The sequence below is a fragment of the Urocampus carinirostris genome, chromosome 1 (assembly GCF_059441175.1).
Source record: "Urocampus carinirostris isolate Australia breed hairy pipefish chromosome 1, RoL_Ucar_1.0, whole genome shotgun sequence".
Lineage (NCBI taxonomy): Eukaryota > Metazoa > Chordata > Actinopteri > Syngnathiformes > Syngnathidae > Urocampus > Urocampus carinirostris.
The window spans coordinates 46,796,730-46,810,571 of record NC_142349.1 but is presented as its reverse complement, the minus strand read 5'-3'; the positions used below and the strand labels follow the sequence as shown (position 1 = coordinate 46,810,571).

At 40.2% G+C, this 13,842-nt stretch overlaps 1 protein-coding gene across 5 annotated transcripts in view; it reads left to right on the top strand.

Annotated features, from left to right (window-relative positions):
• Positions 1-13,842, top strand: part of baiap2a (BAR/IMD domain containing adaptor protein 2a) — a 117,929-nt gene that overhangs the window by 36,389 nt on the left and 67,698 nt on the right. For all 5 annotated transcript variants that reach the window (XM_088342584.1, XM_088342557.1, XM_088342575.1 and 2 more), the window contains exon 3: positions 1,161-1,247. In XM_088342584.1, the coding sequence (XP_088198710.1) occupies positions 1,161-1,247 (87 nt within the window). The remainder of the gene's footprint in view (positions 1-1,160; positions 1,248-13,842) is intronic.

Sequence of the window (13,842 nt, the reverse complement as noted above, 5' to 3'; positions counted from 1 at the left end):
ATCCTGCTTCGATGCCAAGATGTGGTTTTGCAGGTATCATATTCCATAATGGCCTTATTACATCCCCAGAGTCTAATGAATACAACCGCGTAAAATATTTACTCCGACAGATTTTTTTTTAAAAATGCCTAAAAGCATCCCTGCATCAATAGACGTTCCTTGTTGCTAGCTGTCTGTTTAGCAACATAATTCTTGTTTGCAACTAAGCAGGACTAGTAACATTATTTTCTATAGGCCGTTAGCCTCTGAACTTTTAATTGACACCACTTTCAGCCGAATGCAGGCTTTGTTTCTTGGTCCACAGCCTGCAGTAGCCTTTATGGGCCTGTACTGATTAAAAATGACTCCTCCTTTATCTCTGAAAATCTTCAGCCAAAAGTGAGTGATTCAAGTGATGACTGACACAATGAATTTCTAAATACACCAATATGAAAATGACCCTATTGTATTGAAATTAGACCCTAAAATAAGTGTGCCTGTATTGACTCAATTTTACACGCAAGGGTGCACAATAGAAATAGAGACGCGGGAAGATAATTCAAATGTTTACAACTCTTTCACAATGTCAAAAAAATAGCCAAAGTGAAATACACATTTGGAGACCCCTAAACTTACCCTTCGGATAATGTGTAAAATACAGTTTTCAGTTTTTCAGATTGTGATCATATTTGACAAGGTACCAGCAAGGCATCAAGCTAATGTCTCACTTGCTTTCCATCTAAATTGCCTATGCCACACTCATCTGTAGGCATTTGATTACAAAAAAAAATCAGGTGACTAAAAAAAACCTATTTCTTTGTAATCCTACTCAGATTGCTCAATGTTAGTAGCACTTGCAGTAATTATTTCAGTTTGGGACTAAACTTCAGAGTCTTACCTTTCAAAAGAGACCAAGACTCTCCATATTCTCCAAATGGTTCAAGAAAAGCACTCCATTTACTTTGGGTACGTCTTGAATGGGCACAAAACGACCTGCTAGGAAATAATTATTTCCTCGCAATCAAGAATGCAGAATGCTACTGAGATGATGACAATCACTCAGCGGTGTCAGATGTTGTTTTCCTTCTGGGACGACATGCTGAGAGGAAGGAAATGTTTTTAAAAAAAAAACAAAAAAAAACAAAAACTAAAGAACATTGTTTTCCCCTCCTTTTGTACAGATGTGACGTTTGCTGCGAAAGGCTACTTTGATGCGCTGGTGAGAATGGGTGAGCTGGCCAGCGAGAGTCAAGGATCCAAAGATTTGGGTGAGTGACTGAAATCATACATTTGCCAAATTGTTTTTGCTAGTTTTTAGCTTTTGCACAGCATGCATGTGAGGAAGGTTCTCCTCAAGTAGGCTAAGAACCAGATTCTAAATGCATAGCAGCACACCTTAAAGGATGTTTGCATGCCACTCCTGTTTTAAAGGTGGCAGAATTGCCCATTGTTAAGTGAGTGACTCTCACATTTACATGATGTAGGTGCATCAGTTTGTTGGGTGTGCAGTTTTCTACACAAATGAACTGGACGATTTTATGTATGTTAGTGATATCTAAATAGATATTTAAAAATAAAGCTGTCGGAAGATCAGACCCACCAATACAATGACAATAAGAGGGACAAAATGTTTTCCAATTTGTAAAGATTTTTTTCAAGTCAAATCATTTTTATTTGTATAGCCCTAAATCACGAAGAGTCTCAAAGGGCTTCACAGATCATTACACTATATTACACAGACTATTTTTCAGAATATTATCATACTTGCCCCTGCTCTGGAGCCGACGAAAAGAGTAGGTTATTCATATGCTATAGAGTAGAAGTGAGTTTTAAGCTTAGATTTAAACATTTCCACTGAGGTTGCAGATCGGATCTCAGGGGGAAGAGCATTCCACAGCACCGGTGCCCGGATGGAGAACGCTCTCGAACCAGCAGAACACTTCTTTGCTCTTGGGATCACCAGAAGACCGGTACTCTCAGAACGTAGGCTTCGGACCGGGACATAGGGGAAGATCAGATCTGAAAGATAAGAGGGAGCAAGTCCATGTATGATTTTGTATTATACTAAAAGAACCTTGAAATCACATCTAAGGCTAACTGGGAGCCAATGCAGGTGAGCCATAATCGGTGTGATGTGATCAGACTTTTTTGTCCTAGTTAAAAGCCTCGCTGCGGCATTTTGTACCAGCTGAAGTGACTTGATTCTAGACTTCGGGAGACCAGAGAGTAGTGCATTACAGTAATCGAGACGGGAGGTAACAAACGCATGAATTATAATTTCCGCATCCGACTGAGACAGTATAGAACGAATTTTAATGTTACGAAGATGGAAGAAAGCGGTTCTAGTAATTTTCTTTACATGTGTTTCAAAGGATAGATCAGGGTCAAATATGACACCTAAATTTTTAACTGAGTCACTCTGTGTGATGTGACATTTGTCAATGTTCACAGCAGTTTTTGAGAATAAGTCACGGCATTTAGATGGACCTATGACTAACATTTTGGTCTTTTCAGAGTTAAGACGCTAGATATTGAGTGACATCCACTCTTTTATCTCAATGAGGCAGGCCTCCAAATTTCCACAGTTTAGTGTGGCAGATTCCTCCAACGGAGGATATAGTTGAGTGTCGTCCGCGTAAGACTTAAAATTGAAATACCTCGTCTACCTTTTCTGTTGGTGTTTGTGTGCCATGCAAGCACAGCGCAAGGTAGAATTCCTCGTTTTTGTTTTTAAATTTACTGTATTATTGTATTACTTTCATACTTTAAGGGGCGGCAGGGCAGTGGCTCAGGCGGTAGAGCGCTCGTCTTGGGATCAAGAGATGGCAGTTCGAATCCCGGCTCCTCCGTGTTACATGTCGAAGTGTCCTTGGGTAAGACACTGAACCGCTAATGCCCCCAATAAGCACTTTAGTGCCCTACATGGCTACACGGCCGCTATTGGGAAATGTGAAGCACACTGTGAAGCGCTTTGGGAAGTCTTGACTTGAAAAGCGCTATATAAATGCAGATCATTTCATTTCATTTCCTTTACTTTACTTGATCACTTACAATTTAAATCTGCAACTTGCTATTTTATTTTTTCTTAATCTTAAATTCAAGGAGATAAATGATACAGTGTAACGCTTTTGCTCAAACTTAATTAATTCAATTGCATTAAGCTTGAATTTTACATCTTAAGGTTGTCTTGTACTTGATAAAAACAATAAGAATTTAAACAGGGGTTTTCAACAGGGTGCCTGCGGCATTAGGTTGTCTCTAAGACCACCCGAGTAGCCTGCGGTATGGTTAGGAAATATATCATTTTCTGATTTTCTTGAAAATGTGATACCTAACTGGCATGACGTTTAGTGTTTGACTGGTCAGTCTATTTTGACCACTAATAATTACAACCTGGTAACAACTTAAAATAACATGGTAACAACAGAGTAATAACATGTTATTTAAGAAATGCTTATCAGACTGGTTGCCCTTCACGCCAATGAGTAGAAAAAAGTTGATCTTTGCTCCAAAAGTTTGGTGTCCCCCTAATTTAAAAAATACAAAAAAGGATGAACAGGTATTCGGAATCCACTATTAGCTCAACGAGGTAGCCTCTTTTAGTAAATATAGTTGTTGGTTGTTTGAGCATTAATAAAACAGACTAATAAGTCATTGAATCTACAAAGCACGTTCTTTTGTGCTTCCTCCCAAATATTCCAGTGCGGGGATTTTCCCCAAAAACTCGAGCATCAATCTCTGACTGGGTTTTAAGTCGGTGGCAGGAATGACGGGCGCTCCCCTTTCGGAACGCTTGCCGTGTTTGTTGTGTCCAACCCATCAGGGAATTGGCAAATGTTTGTGCTTTTTTCAACTGCTGTGGATGCAGTTTTTGCCAGCAGTGTACGGTTGCTATTTGAATGTTTTATTCAGCAAAACGGGCTATCTTTTTTTATCTTCCTTGCTCTCTTTATCCTGGTAATTGTCTCGTTTCAAAGTGTGGCGTGCTTAAGCTTTGGGCTCATGTAAAAACGTGCAGCGAGCGCGTGATCGGACCTGCAGATACTTTATTCGTTTCTGTGTAATGCAAGCGTTTGGAGCCTGAAGGGAAACATAGCTAAGGAAAAGGATAGTCACAATGACTCATTCTCCTGGACAAAAAACATCATCCTCTCCATTTCTTTTTCCAACGAGAGCAGAAAAGAGAATCACAGAACTTTGTTTTGTTTTGTTCCAAAGCTCTGTGTGCACTTTTCCCACTGTGAATGGGATGTTTCTGCCCTGAGCTTGACACTTGTAATGCAATCGCTTTCCTGTTGGACCTGTTCAGGCTTTACAAGAGACATTCAAAAGATGTATGCTGTAGCAATACCGGCCTTGCTGTCCGCACATCCAAATTTCAAGTTAGAGGTTTTGGGATCAAAGCATGAATTAAAACACATACATTGCTCATAGTACGCAAAATGTAGATCAAATTTCAACCCATTATTATTAATCTTCATATGGGGAAGTCAAATTTCACAAACTTGTCACCCAAAAATTCAGAGACAGATTTGGGTTCAATCCCGTCACTTCCTCTTTCACCTACAGCACCAATTTTGTCTCTTTCTCTTCCCCATTCATTTTTTTCACTTTCATTTTCATTTCCTTCAAAACAGTAACAGTAAATGGGTTACAAAAATAAATCCTAGTGTTGTGTTTAACTTCTGAGGCAAACAAATAAGTTGTTTGCTACGTGTTTACTCTCGCTCGTTTTTCTATTCTATCTATCGACCTTGGTCATATCCCTCGAGGGGTGACCGACAGCAAGACGAACAAATACAATGACAAAAGAAAATAGAAAAGGGAAAAAAATAGCAAAAAAACACACAAACATTTTTGAACCATGGCCAACCCAAATGCCCAAACACCCAAACAAGTTAGGCACCTCGGCACCTAAGTTGGTCATGCTTTCGTCCCTCCAGATAATAATAATAATAATGCATTTTATTTAAAAGCGCCTTTCAGGCCACCCAAGGACACTGTACAGACAATGGAAAAAAATACAATTTAAAAAGTTGTAAGCGAAATAATAAATAAAAACAAGACCTTAAATCATAAAAACATAGGAAATGGAGAAGCTATGTGTTGTAAGCAGTCCTGAACAGGTGTGTTTTTAGACGGGACTTAAAAGTGGAGAGAGGTGTGCAGTTTTGGAGGTCCGGAGGTAGATTGTTCCAAAGCTTGGGAGCAGCGCAACTGAAGGCTCTGGCTCCCATGGTGCTCAGATGGGCAGGGGGCACTGACAGTCGGAGGGAGGACGAGGATCTGAGGGAGCGAGTGGGGACGTGCACCTGGAGAAGGTCGGACAGGTAAGGAGGAGCCAGGTTGTGAATGGCCATATATGTATATAGGATCAGTTTGTAGCTGATGCGATGCTGAATAGGAAGCCAGTGTAGCTGTTGGAGAACGGGGGTGATGTGCTGCTGGGAAGATGTTTTTGTGATGATGTGAGCAGAGGCGTTTTGAACCAGCTGAATTTTATGGAGGGACTTTTGAGGAAGGCCGAAGAGGAGAGCATTGCAGTAGTCAAGGCGGGATGTGACAAGACTGTGGACGAGAATAGCAGTGGTGCGGGGGTGAGGGAAGGGCGGAGTCTGGTAATATTGCGGAGGTGGAAATAAGCAGTGCGGGTGATGGTGTTGATATGTGAGTGGAAGGTAAGCATGCTATCCAGGATAACACCCAGACTCTTGACCTGGGGGGAGGGGGACACTAAGGAGCTGTCGATGTTGAGAGAGAAATTGTTTACTTTGGATTAAGTGGATTTGGTGCCAAGAAGGAGGAATTCTGTTTTATTGGCATTTAATTTAAGAAAGTTTGTTGTGAACCATGTTTTGAGTTCAGAAAGGCAAGAGGTGAGGGAGGAAGGTGGGAGTATGGAGTTTGGTTTGCAGGAGAGGTAGAGTTGGGTGTCATCAGCAAAGCAGTGAAAGTGGATATTAAATTTGCGGAGGATATGACCAAGAGGCAAGAGGTAGACGATGAAGAGAAGAGGACCTAAGACAGATCCCTGGGGAACATCTGTGGTGACTAGGGAGGGCTTTGAGGTGAAGGATTTCAGCTGGACAAACTGAGTGCGGCCAGTGAGGTAGGAATGGAACTAACTGAGGGGAGTATGGGTGAGACCAATGAAGGAGAGTCTATTGAGGAGGATAGGGTGAGAGATTGTGTTTAGTCTAGGAGGATGAGGATGGAGACTAAACCGGAGTCAGATGCTATGAGGAGATCATTTACAATACGGATTAGGGCAGTCTCTGTGCTATGGCGGGGGCGGAAACCAGGGACAGGTGCGAGTGGAGTTGAGCAGCAACAGTTTTTTCAAGGATTTTTGAAATAAATGGAAGGTTGGAGATGGGGCGGAGGTTGTCAAAGTTGTTGGGGTCAGCACCATGTTTTTTCAGCGTAGGGGTAACAGCAGCGGTTTTGAAAAGTGATGGGACAATACCAGAAGAGAGTGAGGAGTGGATAATTGCAGATATGAGAGGAAGCAGGGAAGGGAGGCAGGATTTAACAAGGGATGAAGGGAGGGGATCGAGCTGGCAAGTGGTAGGCTTGGATTTGAGTATGAGGTTGGATAATTCAGCAGTCGTGGGTGGAGCAAAACTGGAGAAGAAGTGACAAGGAGAAGGAAATTCAGATGGGGAGGGAGCAGACAGGTTTTGATGGAGTTGGTAATGAATCTTAAGGATTTTGTGATTGAAGTACTCCATTATGGAGTTGCAGGTTGCTGTGGAGTACAGGTGGAGGGGGAGAGAATTTGGTGGCTGGAGGATTTTGTTCATGACAGAGAAGAGAGTTCTTGAATTTCCTTCGTTGGAAAGGATGAAATGTGACGCAAGAAAGTGGCCATGTCACTCGGGTCAGGGTGACACAACACACTCTTTGGCAGTGTTCTCGTTTGCCCGCGTCCCTGCGTCCTAGACCTATTATTTTTGCTGGGAACGCATCGTGTCAAATCAACGTGCATCCCCGGGACGCAACTCTTTTTTTTTTACACGAAATTGTCATTATCATTTTTTAACAAAGATTTACCGCACTCCAAACTTTATGCAAGGCAGATCCGGCAGATGTTGTTTTGGTCTCACGGTTCGAGTTTTCGTCTGCACGCCGATCTCCACTTCGAGTTGTATAGTGAAAGTCCGTCTCTTCTTAGAGAACAGTCTTTTTCGGCTCAACTCATTAAAGAGCCGGCTCTCAAACGGCTCACTTGCTTTGATGCATTATATTACGAATGATTGTGTTGTATAAAGAAGTTAAGAAAAAAAGGAAGTGTAAAAGGAGAAAATGAAAAAAGACAGGTTTGTGGTGATCCCTTTTCATCAGTATATTACCAACAATAATTTAATGCAGAAAATGAATTAATAATTCGAATAAGAAAATGTATTTTTCTACTTAACTATATTTGCATGTATTTTTTCCTTCTACAGTGAACGTCCAAGCGACTTCATTTTTGAACTTTTTTTATAATAAACCTCATTCATGTCTCACAACAAAATGTTGATTAACAATATATATGATATAAGGAAACACATGTACAATATTACATGTTAAACTACATAAATAAACATGTTTGAAAAAAAAAAAAAAAGATCTATTTGTATTTTGTAAGGGAAAATACGACGAGTTTGTAAAGGCATGGAGCACACTAAATTTTGGGGAACCATAGATCTCTGTTGGGACCCATAGATTTTTGAGCATGCAAGTCCCCGGGACCCATCACTTTTCAGAGGTAAAATGAACACTGCCTTTGTTCAACAGCAGGGCCCGACAGCTTTCACTGGTTTACCCCTGCCGCATCATACAGGTGCCCTGCCCATCCCTTAGAACGCGTCCCAACATCCCACTATCCTTTTACAACACCTCTCCGCTCATTCCTCATTCCTATCACCTACAAAACAATCCCTCATTTTTAATGCAACTATATCCCCATGCGCCTCTGTTCTTTTCTTGTGTCTCTAGGAATTTGTTACACAACTTGACATAAACACATGAATTTGGTTAATTTCCCTCAAGAATTTCTCCTCGCTGATCAGTAATGTCGAGGGGGCGTGGCTAGGGAGCTCCTGAGCTGATTTTGTGAAATGGATTTGTGTCCCTCACTCTTGCATCTTATTCTACGCTTTGCGGAGGATTCTGACTTTAACCCTAATCATAAACACACATTACTAGAGTAAGGCCTAAAATTGAGAGGAAGGGAGACTAATGGGATTTAGCCTTAACCTGGTGTTACTGAACCATCTAGTAGAAAGGAGAATTTTACATGCAGGTCAACAACCCCTTGAATAACTTCTCGACCTCCACCTGTTTTGCAAGTGATGGTCGCTAGTGTAATTTCTGCTATACACAAAAGGTGGCTGCAAACATTGAACCAGGGTCCATTCTTCCACCCTCACACTTACAAGCAATTACCAAGCGCCTTCATATTAAAATCTGTTTTTGGCAAACTGTGGAGTTCCTCCTGCCCAGCTGCAAATGTCAGGTACAGCTTTCATTTCTGTGGCAACCAGGTGGCACAGCATGGGTGATGCGTCAAAGAGAGCAGCTACCCATTGTTGCCAATTCTTTGGACACCTCTGACTAGTCATTACATTTGTGTATGTGTTCCAGAAAGGGGAACGCAAAACCTCCAATAGTTACACGCCTTTGCCTTATTTAGCAACCGCGGGTGTAATGTAATTTAGGTGTGGGAACATATGAAGTTATTTTCATAAATGTGGCTTAGCAGATCAACTGGCAAGCTAATCCAACCTACACACCCAACAACCATTTTATATAATTCGCCTAGTCAGTCACTCAAAACTAAATCTGATCTGCGTCTCATATCTTCACAAATACAAACTCTTCAGCAAGTTTCATTAAAGTAGGTGTCTATCTTTTTGTGTTCATGCGGTCCGAGTGCTTTTTTTTCCATCCACTCTTGTGTATCACTGCTGCTGCTGTCGCCCACGCAGCCTCCTCCTCCGGTTGAGCTAATCATTGCTTGTCACTTTACTGTGCACTTACGCGCACACACACACACACCTGCTGGACTCTCAATCTTCTCTGTGGTACCCCCAGCTGCCCTAGTTGCATTTCTCCAATAAAGGCGTTCTGGAGCTGTTTAGTGCATTCCTCAGCGGCCACTTTTGTTTATGTTCTCCGCTGCTAAGAGGCTAGCGCTGATTTACAGCTGAGCAGCCCCTCTGTTAGAGCACACGTTTCAACTCATCCTGAAATTCCTTTGTCCTTGTAAGACAAACTTCCCGCCCATCCATTAGGAGCATGTCAATGTTTATAACAGAGTCTCTAACCTTTCTTTTTAAGCAGAGTGCTAGTTTTTGTTGCTAATTTTCGCAAAGGGCACCCAGTTTAATATGCATTTCTAAAATAACTTCCTGTTATTACTATGTTGTTACTATATTATTACCAGGTTAGGTATTGTAAGTATGGTTGCAGACTCTGTCAAGCACTATGAAAATAGTTTAACCAGACAATCACAATGACTGGGCACTGGTGAGCTATTATCAGAACAGGTCCGCAAAAGCCGCAGCTGTTCATAAGGGGGCACCCTGGTGCCCGCATGCACCACGTTGGAGACCCCTTGTTTACAAGGTCCACCAGCGGCCTTACTTATTTAAGATGTGTGTTTGTGGGTTATCTGTGTTTGTTGGGTCAATTTCTCTCAAGGAAGGTTATACATATTACCTTTTTTTTTTCATTTCTGTGCAAAAAAGCTTAGTTTCACAATAATGGACCTGAGTGGGTAAGACATAGTTACATACCACTGGCACTGGGCTGAGTCATAATTCAGTTGATTTTAATTTTTCTTAACTCAAATCATTCAGTCCACCTGTGTTATTTAAAGTGTTAATACATTTTGGCTCCTACGGGATCTATTCTCGAACGTCCAAGGAAGGTGAATAAACAGAACAGATTAGACTAGCTACGGCAGATATATTTTTTTTAATCTAAGGTAACGCACCGCTTTACGTGGACGTTCGAACGGCAGAAATAATTAGATTACCCCGTTGCTGAAAACGTAACTTAACTGCATTACTGAAAAAGGAACAACATTACATAACCACGTAATTCCCAACACTGCTATTCACTAATCTGTTGACAGCCTGGGTCGTAGGGGCACCACTGAGGACGCAACTCTGGACAGCTTTCGCCACTGCTGATGGCTCCTGTATGGGTTGTGGCAAGGTTGACACCAATTCATTTCTTGATGTTGTTGGCCCAGTTATTTTTCAGTTTTCCTCTCCTCCTGCCCCCTCGGACTGTTCTCTGTGGCAATGTATCTGATGTCTAGAAGTTTCCTGAGGCATCAATGGCTCTTTGGCCTGTATTTTTCTTTCCAGCTTTACTGTGAGCGTACATTTTTTGCAAGCGTGGTTGAAGATGGAAGTAACCTGCGATTGAGTCGGATCTTTGAAAATAAATATGGTTGAATAAACTGCTCAAAAGTGTTTTTACAATTAAATCAAAATAATGTAAGTTAAATCGGTTCAAAATAAATCATCTTAATTAGGGCACGCTGCATTATTGGCTCTCAGATAGCCTGAAAATGTCTGAATCTTGCTAGAATAGAACGATGAAGCACTTAAGGAAAGGGATGTCTGTGCTCTCCCCTCGGAAGCCACTGCAGCTACAACTCGACCTCAAACAAGTAAGAACAATTGAATGGACACGTTGAAATACTTATGACTTTCTTTTTAAAAAATCTTTGGTTGTCCGGATTATATCGAATTCAGCTACCGCAGTCTCCCCGTGTGGAATTTGCATGTTCTCCCCGTGCCTGCGTGGGCTTCCTCTGGGCACTCCGGTTTCCTCCCACATTCCAAAAACATGCAATTCATGTTAATTGGGCGGTCCAAATTGTCCCTCGGTGTGAATTGAGCGACTGTGTTGTATATCTTTGTGTGCCCTGCGACTGCCTGAAGACTGCTTGGATGGGCTCCAGCACCCCCGCGTCCCTACTGAGGATAAGCAGTGCAGATAATGGATGGAGGGATATATCATATTGCAAACAACATAAATTACAATTCAAATCAAGTTTACAGGATTCATCGTTCTCAAAACCTATTCCAGTGATTTCTAGTGCAGAATCTGTAAATTGGGCAGAAACAGGAGTTCAAAAGGGAGAGACAAATTGTAGTGGTCTACATTTTGCAAAACCGTATGATATCTTGAGAAATGGAATGCAAAGTAGTACAAGAGGTACAAGGTGTAATCAATTTTTTTAAATGGCAATCAGTGTGACAATTGCCTAGCAATCCTGGTAAGAATATTTGTCATAAAACAAAGATCTTGGACATGCCGATGATAGGTTTTCAACATTCTCGGTGGTGTTCTCCAACAATTATTTTTTTACAATTTTAACCAAATCCCAAAATAAAATTAAAAAACGTTGTTTTTTTTTGTTTTTGTTTTTTTTGCTTGATCAGTATCGTTTCGGTCAATTGTGTTGTGATTGTTTTTTCCCCAAAAAAATTCCCTTCAGCCATGTTTGAGGTGCTTTGAATGGAGCCGATAACGTGTGTGCAGGATCTATATTTTAGGCCAGACTACCAGAATAAAGCTACTAATGAATTGACAAATGTAGTATACTTGGTAAAAACTGCCAAGGAGCCTTTTGTTTAGATAACCTTGTGTGGATGGAAGCAGTTTAATCAATATGAGCAAAGCAAGTGGTTAAGACCATGATTAGGGAGGCTGGGTGGATTTCATTAGTGCTATTCCTTGCATACACTTGCCCTCAAAATGTGAACGTGCTTACAAGTTTTGCCCTATAGTTTATCAAAACGACTCACTCCATCTTGAATGGGCAGTATGTCTTAAAGTTGGGCTTCCCTCGCTAAACAACATCAGATCAACAACTCGCTTACGCTTTTAATTGCCAAGTATAGGTCAGCACTAAGCACACTCTTCTGGGAAATTACATGAGGCCTGACTGACACAAATCCACAAAATAAAGAGCTGAAGGGAGCAAAAATGCATAGCAGCAACTCCAATCTACCTCAAAGAAAATTACTTCAAATTTTGGAAAAAGATCACCCTTATTGGCGGGTCTGCTGATTAAAAATTACATGTGTGCCTTTTTATTTCAATAGTTTTACGATGACAAATATCTCCCAAATTGAACGAGTATGATGTAATTGCCAATACCCAATAATAGTTTTGTACAACCTTTTTGCAGTGTAGCTAGATTTTAATGAGCTGAACTATTGTATTTGCAATTTGGTGATTTAAACATTCTAAAAGTTTTGTGAGAGTTTTAGAGTTGGTGTATATACTTACACTCTAAAATATATATCCTCAATCGATGACTCCTGCTCCTATAACACTTGTCTTCAGGCAACAAATGATGCTTGACATTGATAAATTTAAACACGCCTAAAAGGCCACCAATTTTCCCTTGTAGATGAAATGAGTTGCGCTTAATTATGGATGCTCTGTGTCTTCATACATTGGACATTCCAGAAACCTGACACTTATCTACTCTGTTATCCTTTGTTAAGGGTGTGTAAACTTTGTTTTGCTGCAACTGCACTTAATATGTAAGGTTTGGCAGACAGTGAGCCATTGTGACAAAGGTTATTTGTTGTTCTTGAGGGGCTGTGGGAAAAAGCAGGGGACATTCTTTCATAGCATCAGATATGTTATTTTTGAAGCGAAACAACAATGTCAAGTTGCATAAGGCATCATTTAAAATAAATCTTATTTGTAAAAAATTGAGAGTTTAAAGGGATTTAGTTTAGATTTAAACTTGTTCTTCTGTGTTTCGGCTTCTTCTCCATCGTAAAATATATGACTACTTCCCTTAAAATTTAAAGAAACCTTCTATCTTCTTTTTGCCAAACCTTTTTCATTGGCATAACTAAGACATAGTAGTGGTACATACAAAAACTAGGTTAGCTGCAGTCATCTCTTGCAAATGAAGGAATAATAAGTCTGAGTTAACCGCAGGCAATGAAACATTTTCGATAGAGGGCTACATAAAATCAAGTCTAAAGATGCAGCAGGCACTTGGAATTTTTGCCCAATGCTCAATTGAATCCATAGACTTCTTAATTTTTGTTCAGAAGTGATGATTTTATATATATTTTATTTGTTTTCTTGGGGGAATTTGGCATGGCTTCAGGGTCCTGTATCACACTAGAATAGAATAGAAACATGTTTTGCACTGAACTCGACGTCAATGTAACAGTTGGATTAAGCGCGGGTACATTGGTCATCCCTGATGTGTGAGCTACAGCGATGATGTAGTGCAAAAGCAACTAATGGTGAGTCTCCAAGGTAGCAACACATCAAAATAACTAAGAAAAGTTGAGGTTCCTACCACATGGAATAAATGTTTTTTTGCACTATATTATGTTAAGGCTATGACTAACTATTATTTGTATTAAATTATAATGTTGTAATAAATTGGACTATACTTATATTTTCATTATTTCAACAAAACAAATGGATGAGCGGATAGATATAGTTGAAAAATGAGATTGTGTGGTGCAAAATAAAATGGGGAAAAAAAGTTTTGTGGAAAACACAATGTTGGTTTAACGCTACCTTTGTATTGTTGTACAAGATGACTTTGTTTAAAAATCTCATAAAATTATTTTTATGACAATAAGCTTTAATAGTTTACGTGAAAATGTCACCTAAACATAAATGCTTAAAAATGGTCGAAATATTGCATCTCAATAACAATTCTACTACTAATGATAATGTTACTAATGCAAAATAATAATGAAAATAAGAATTATGTTATTAATACTAAATATGATTCATAAATGACCCCAGAATTAATATATTTAAACAATGGTCCTAGTGATTAAATGAAGGACCGCGTAATTGACCACA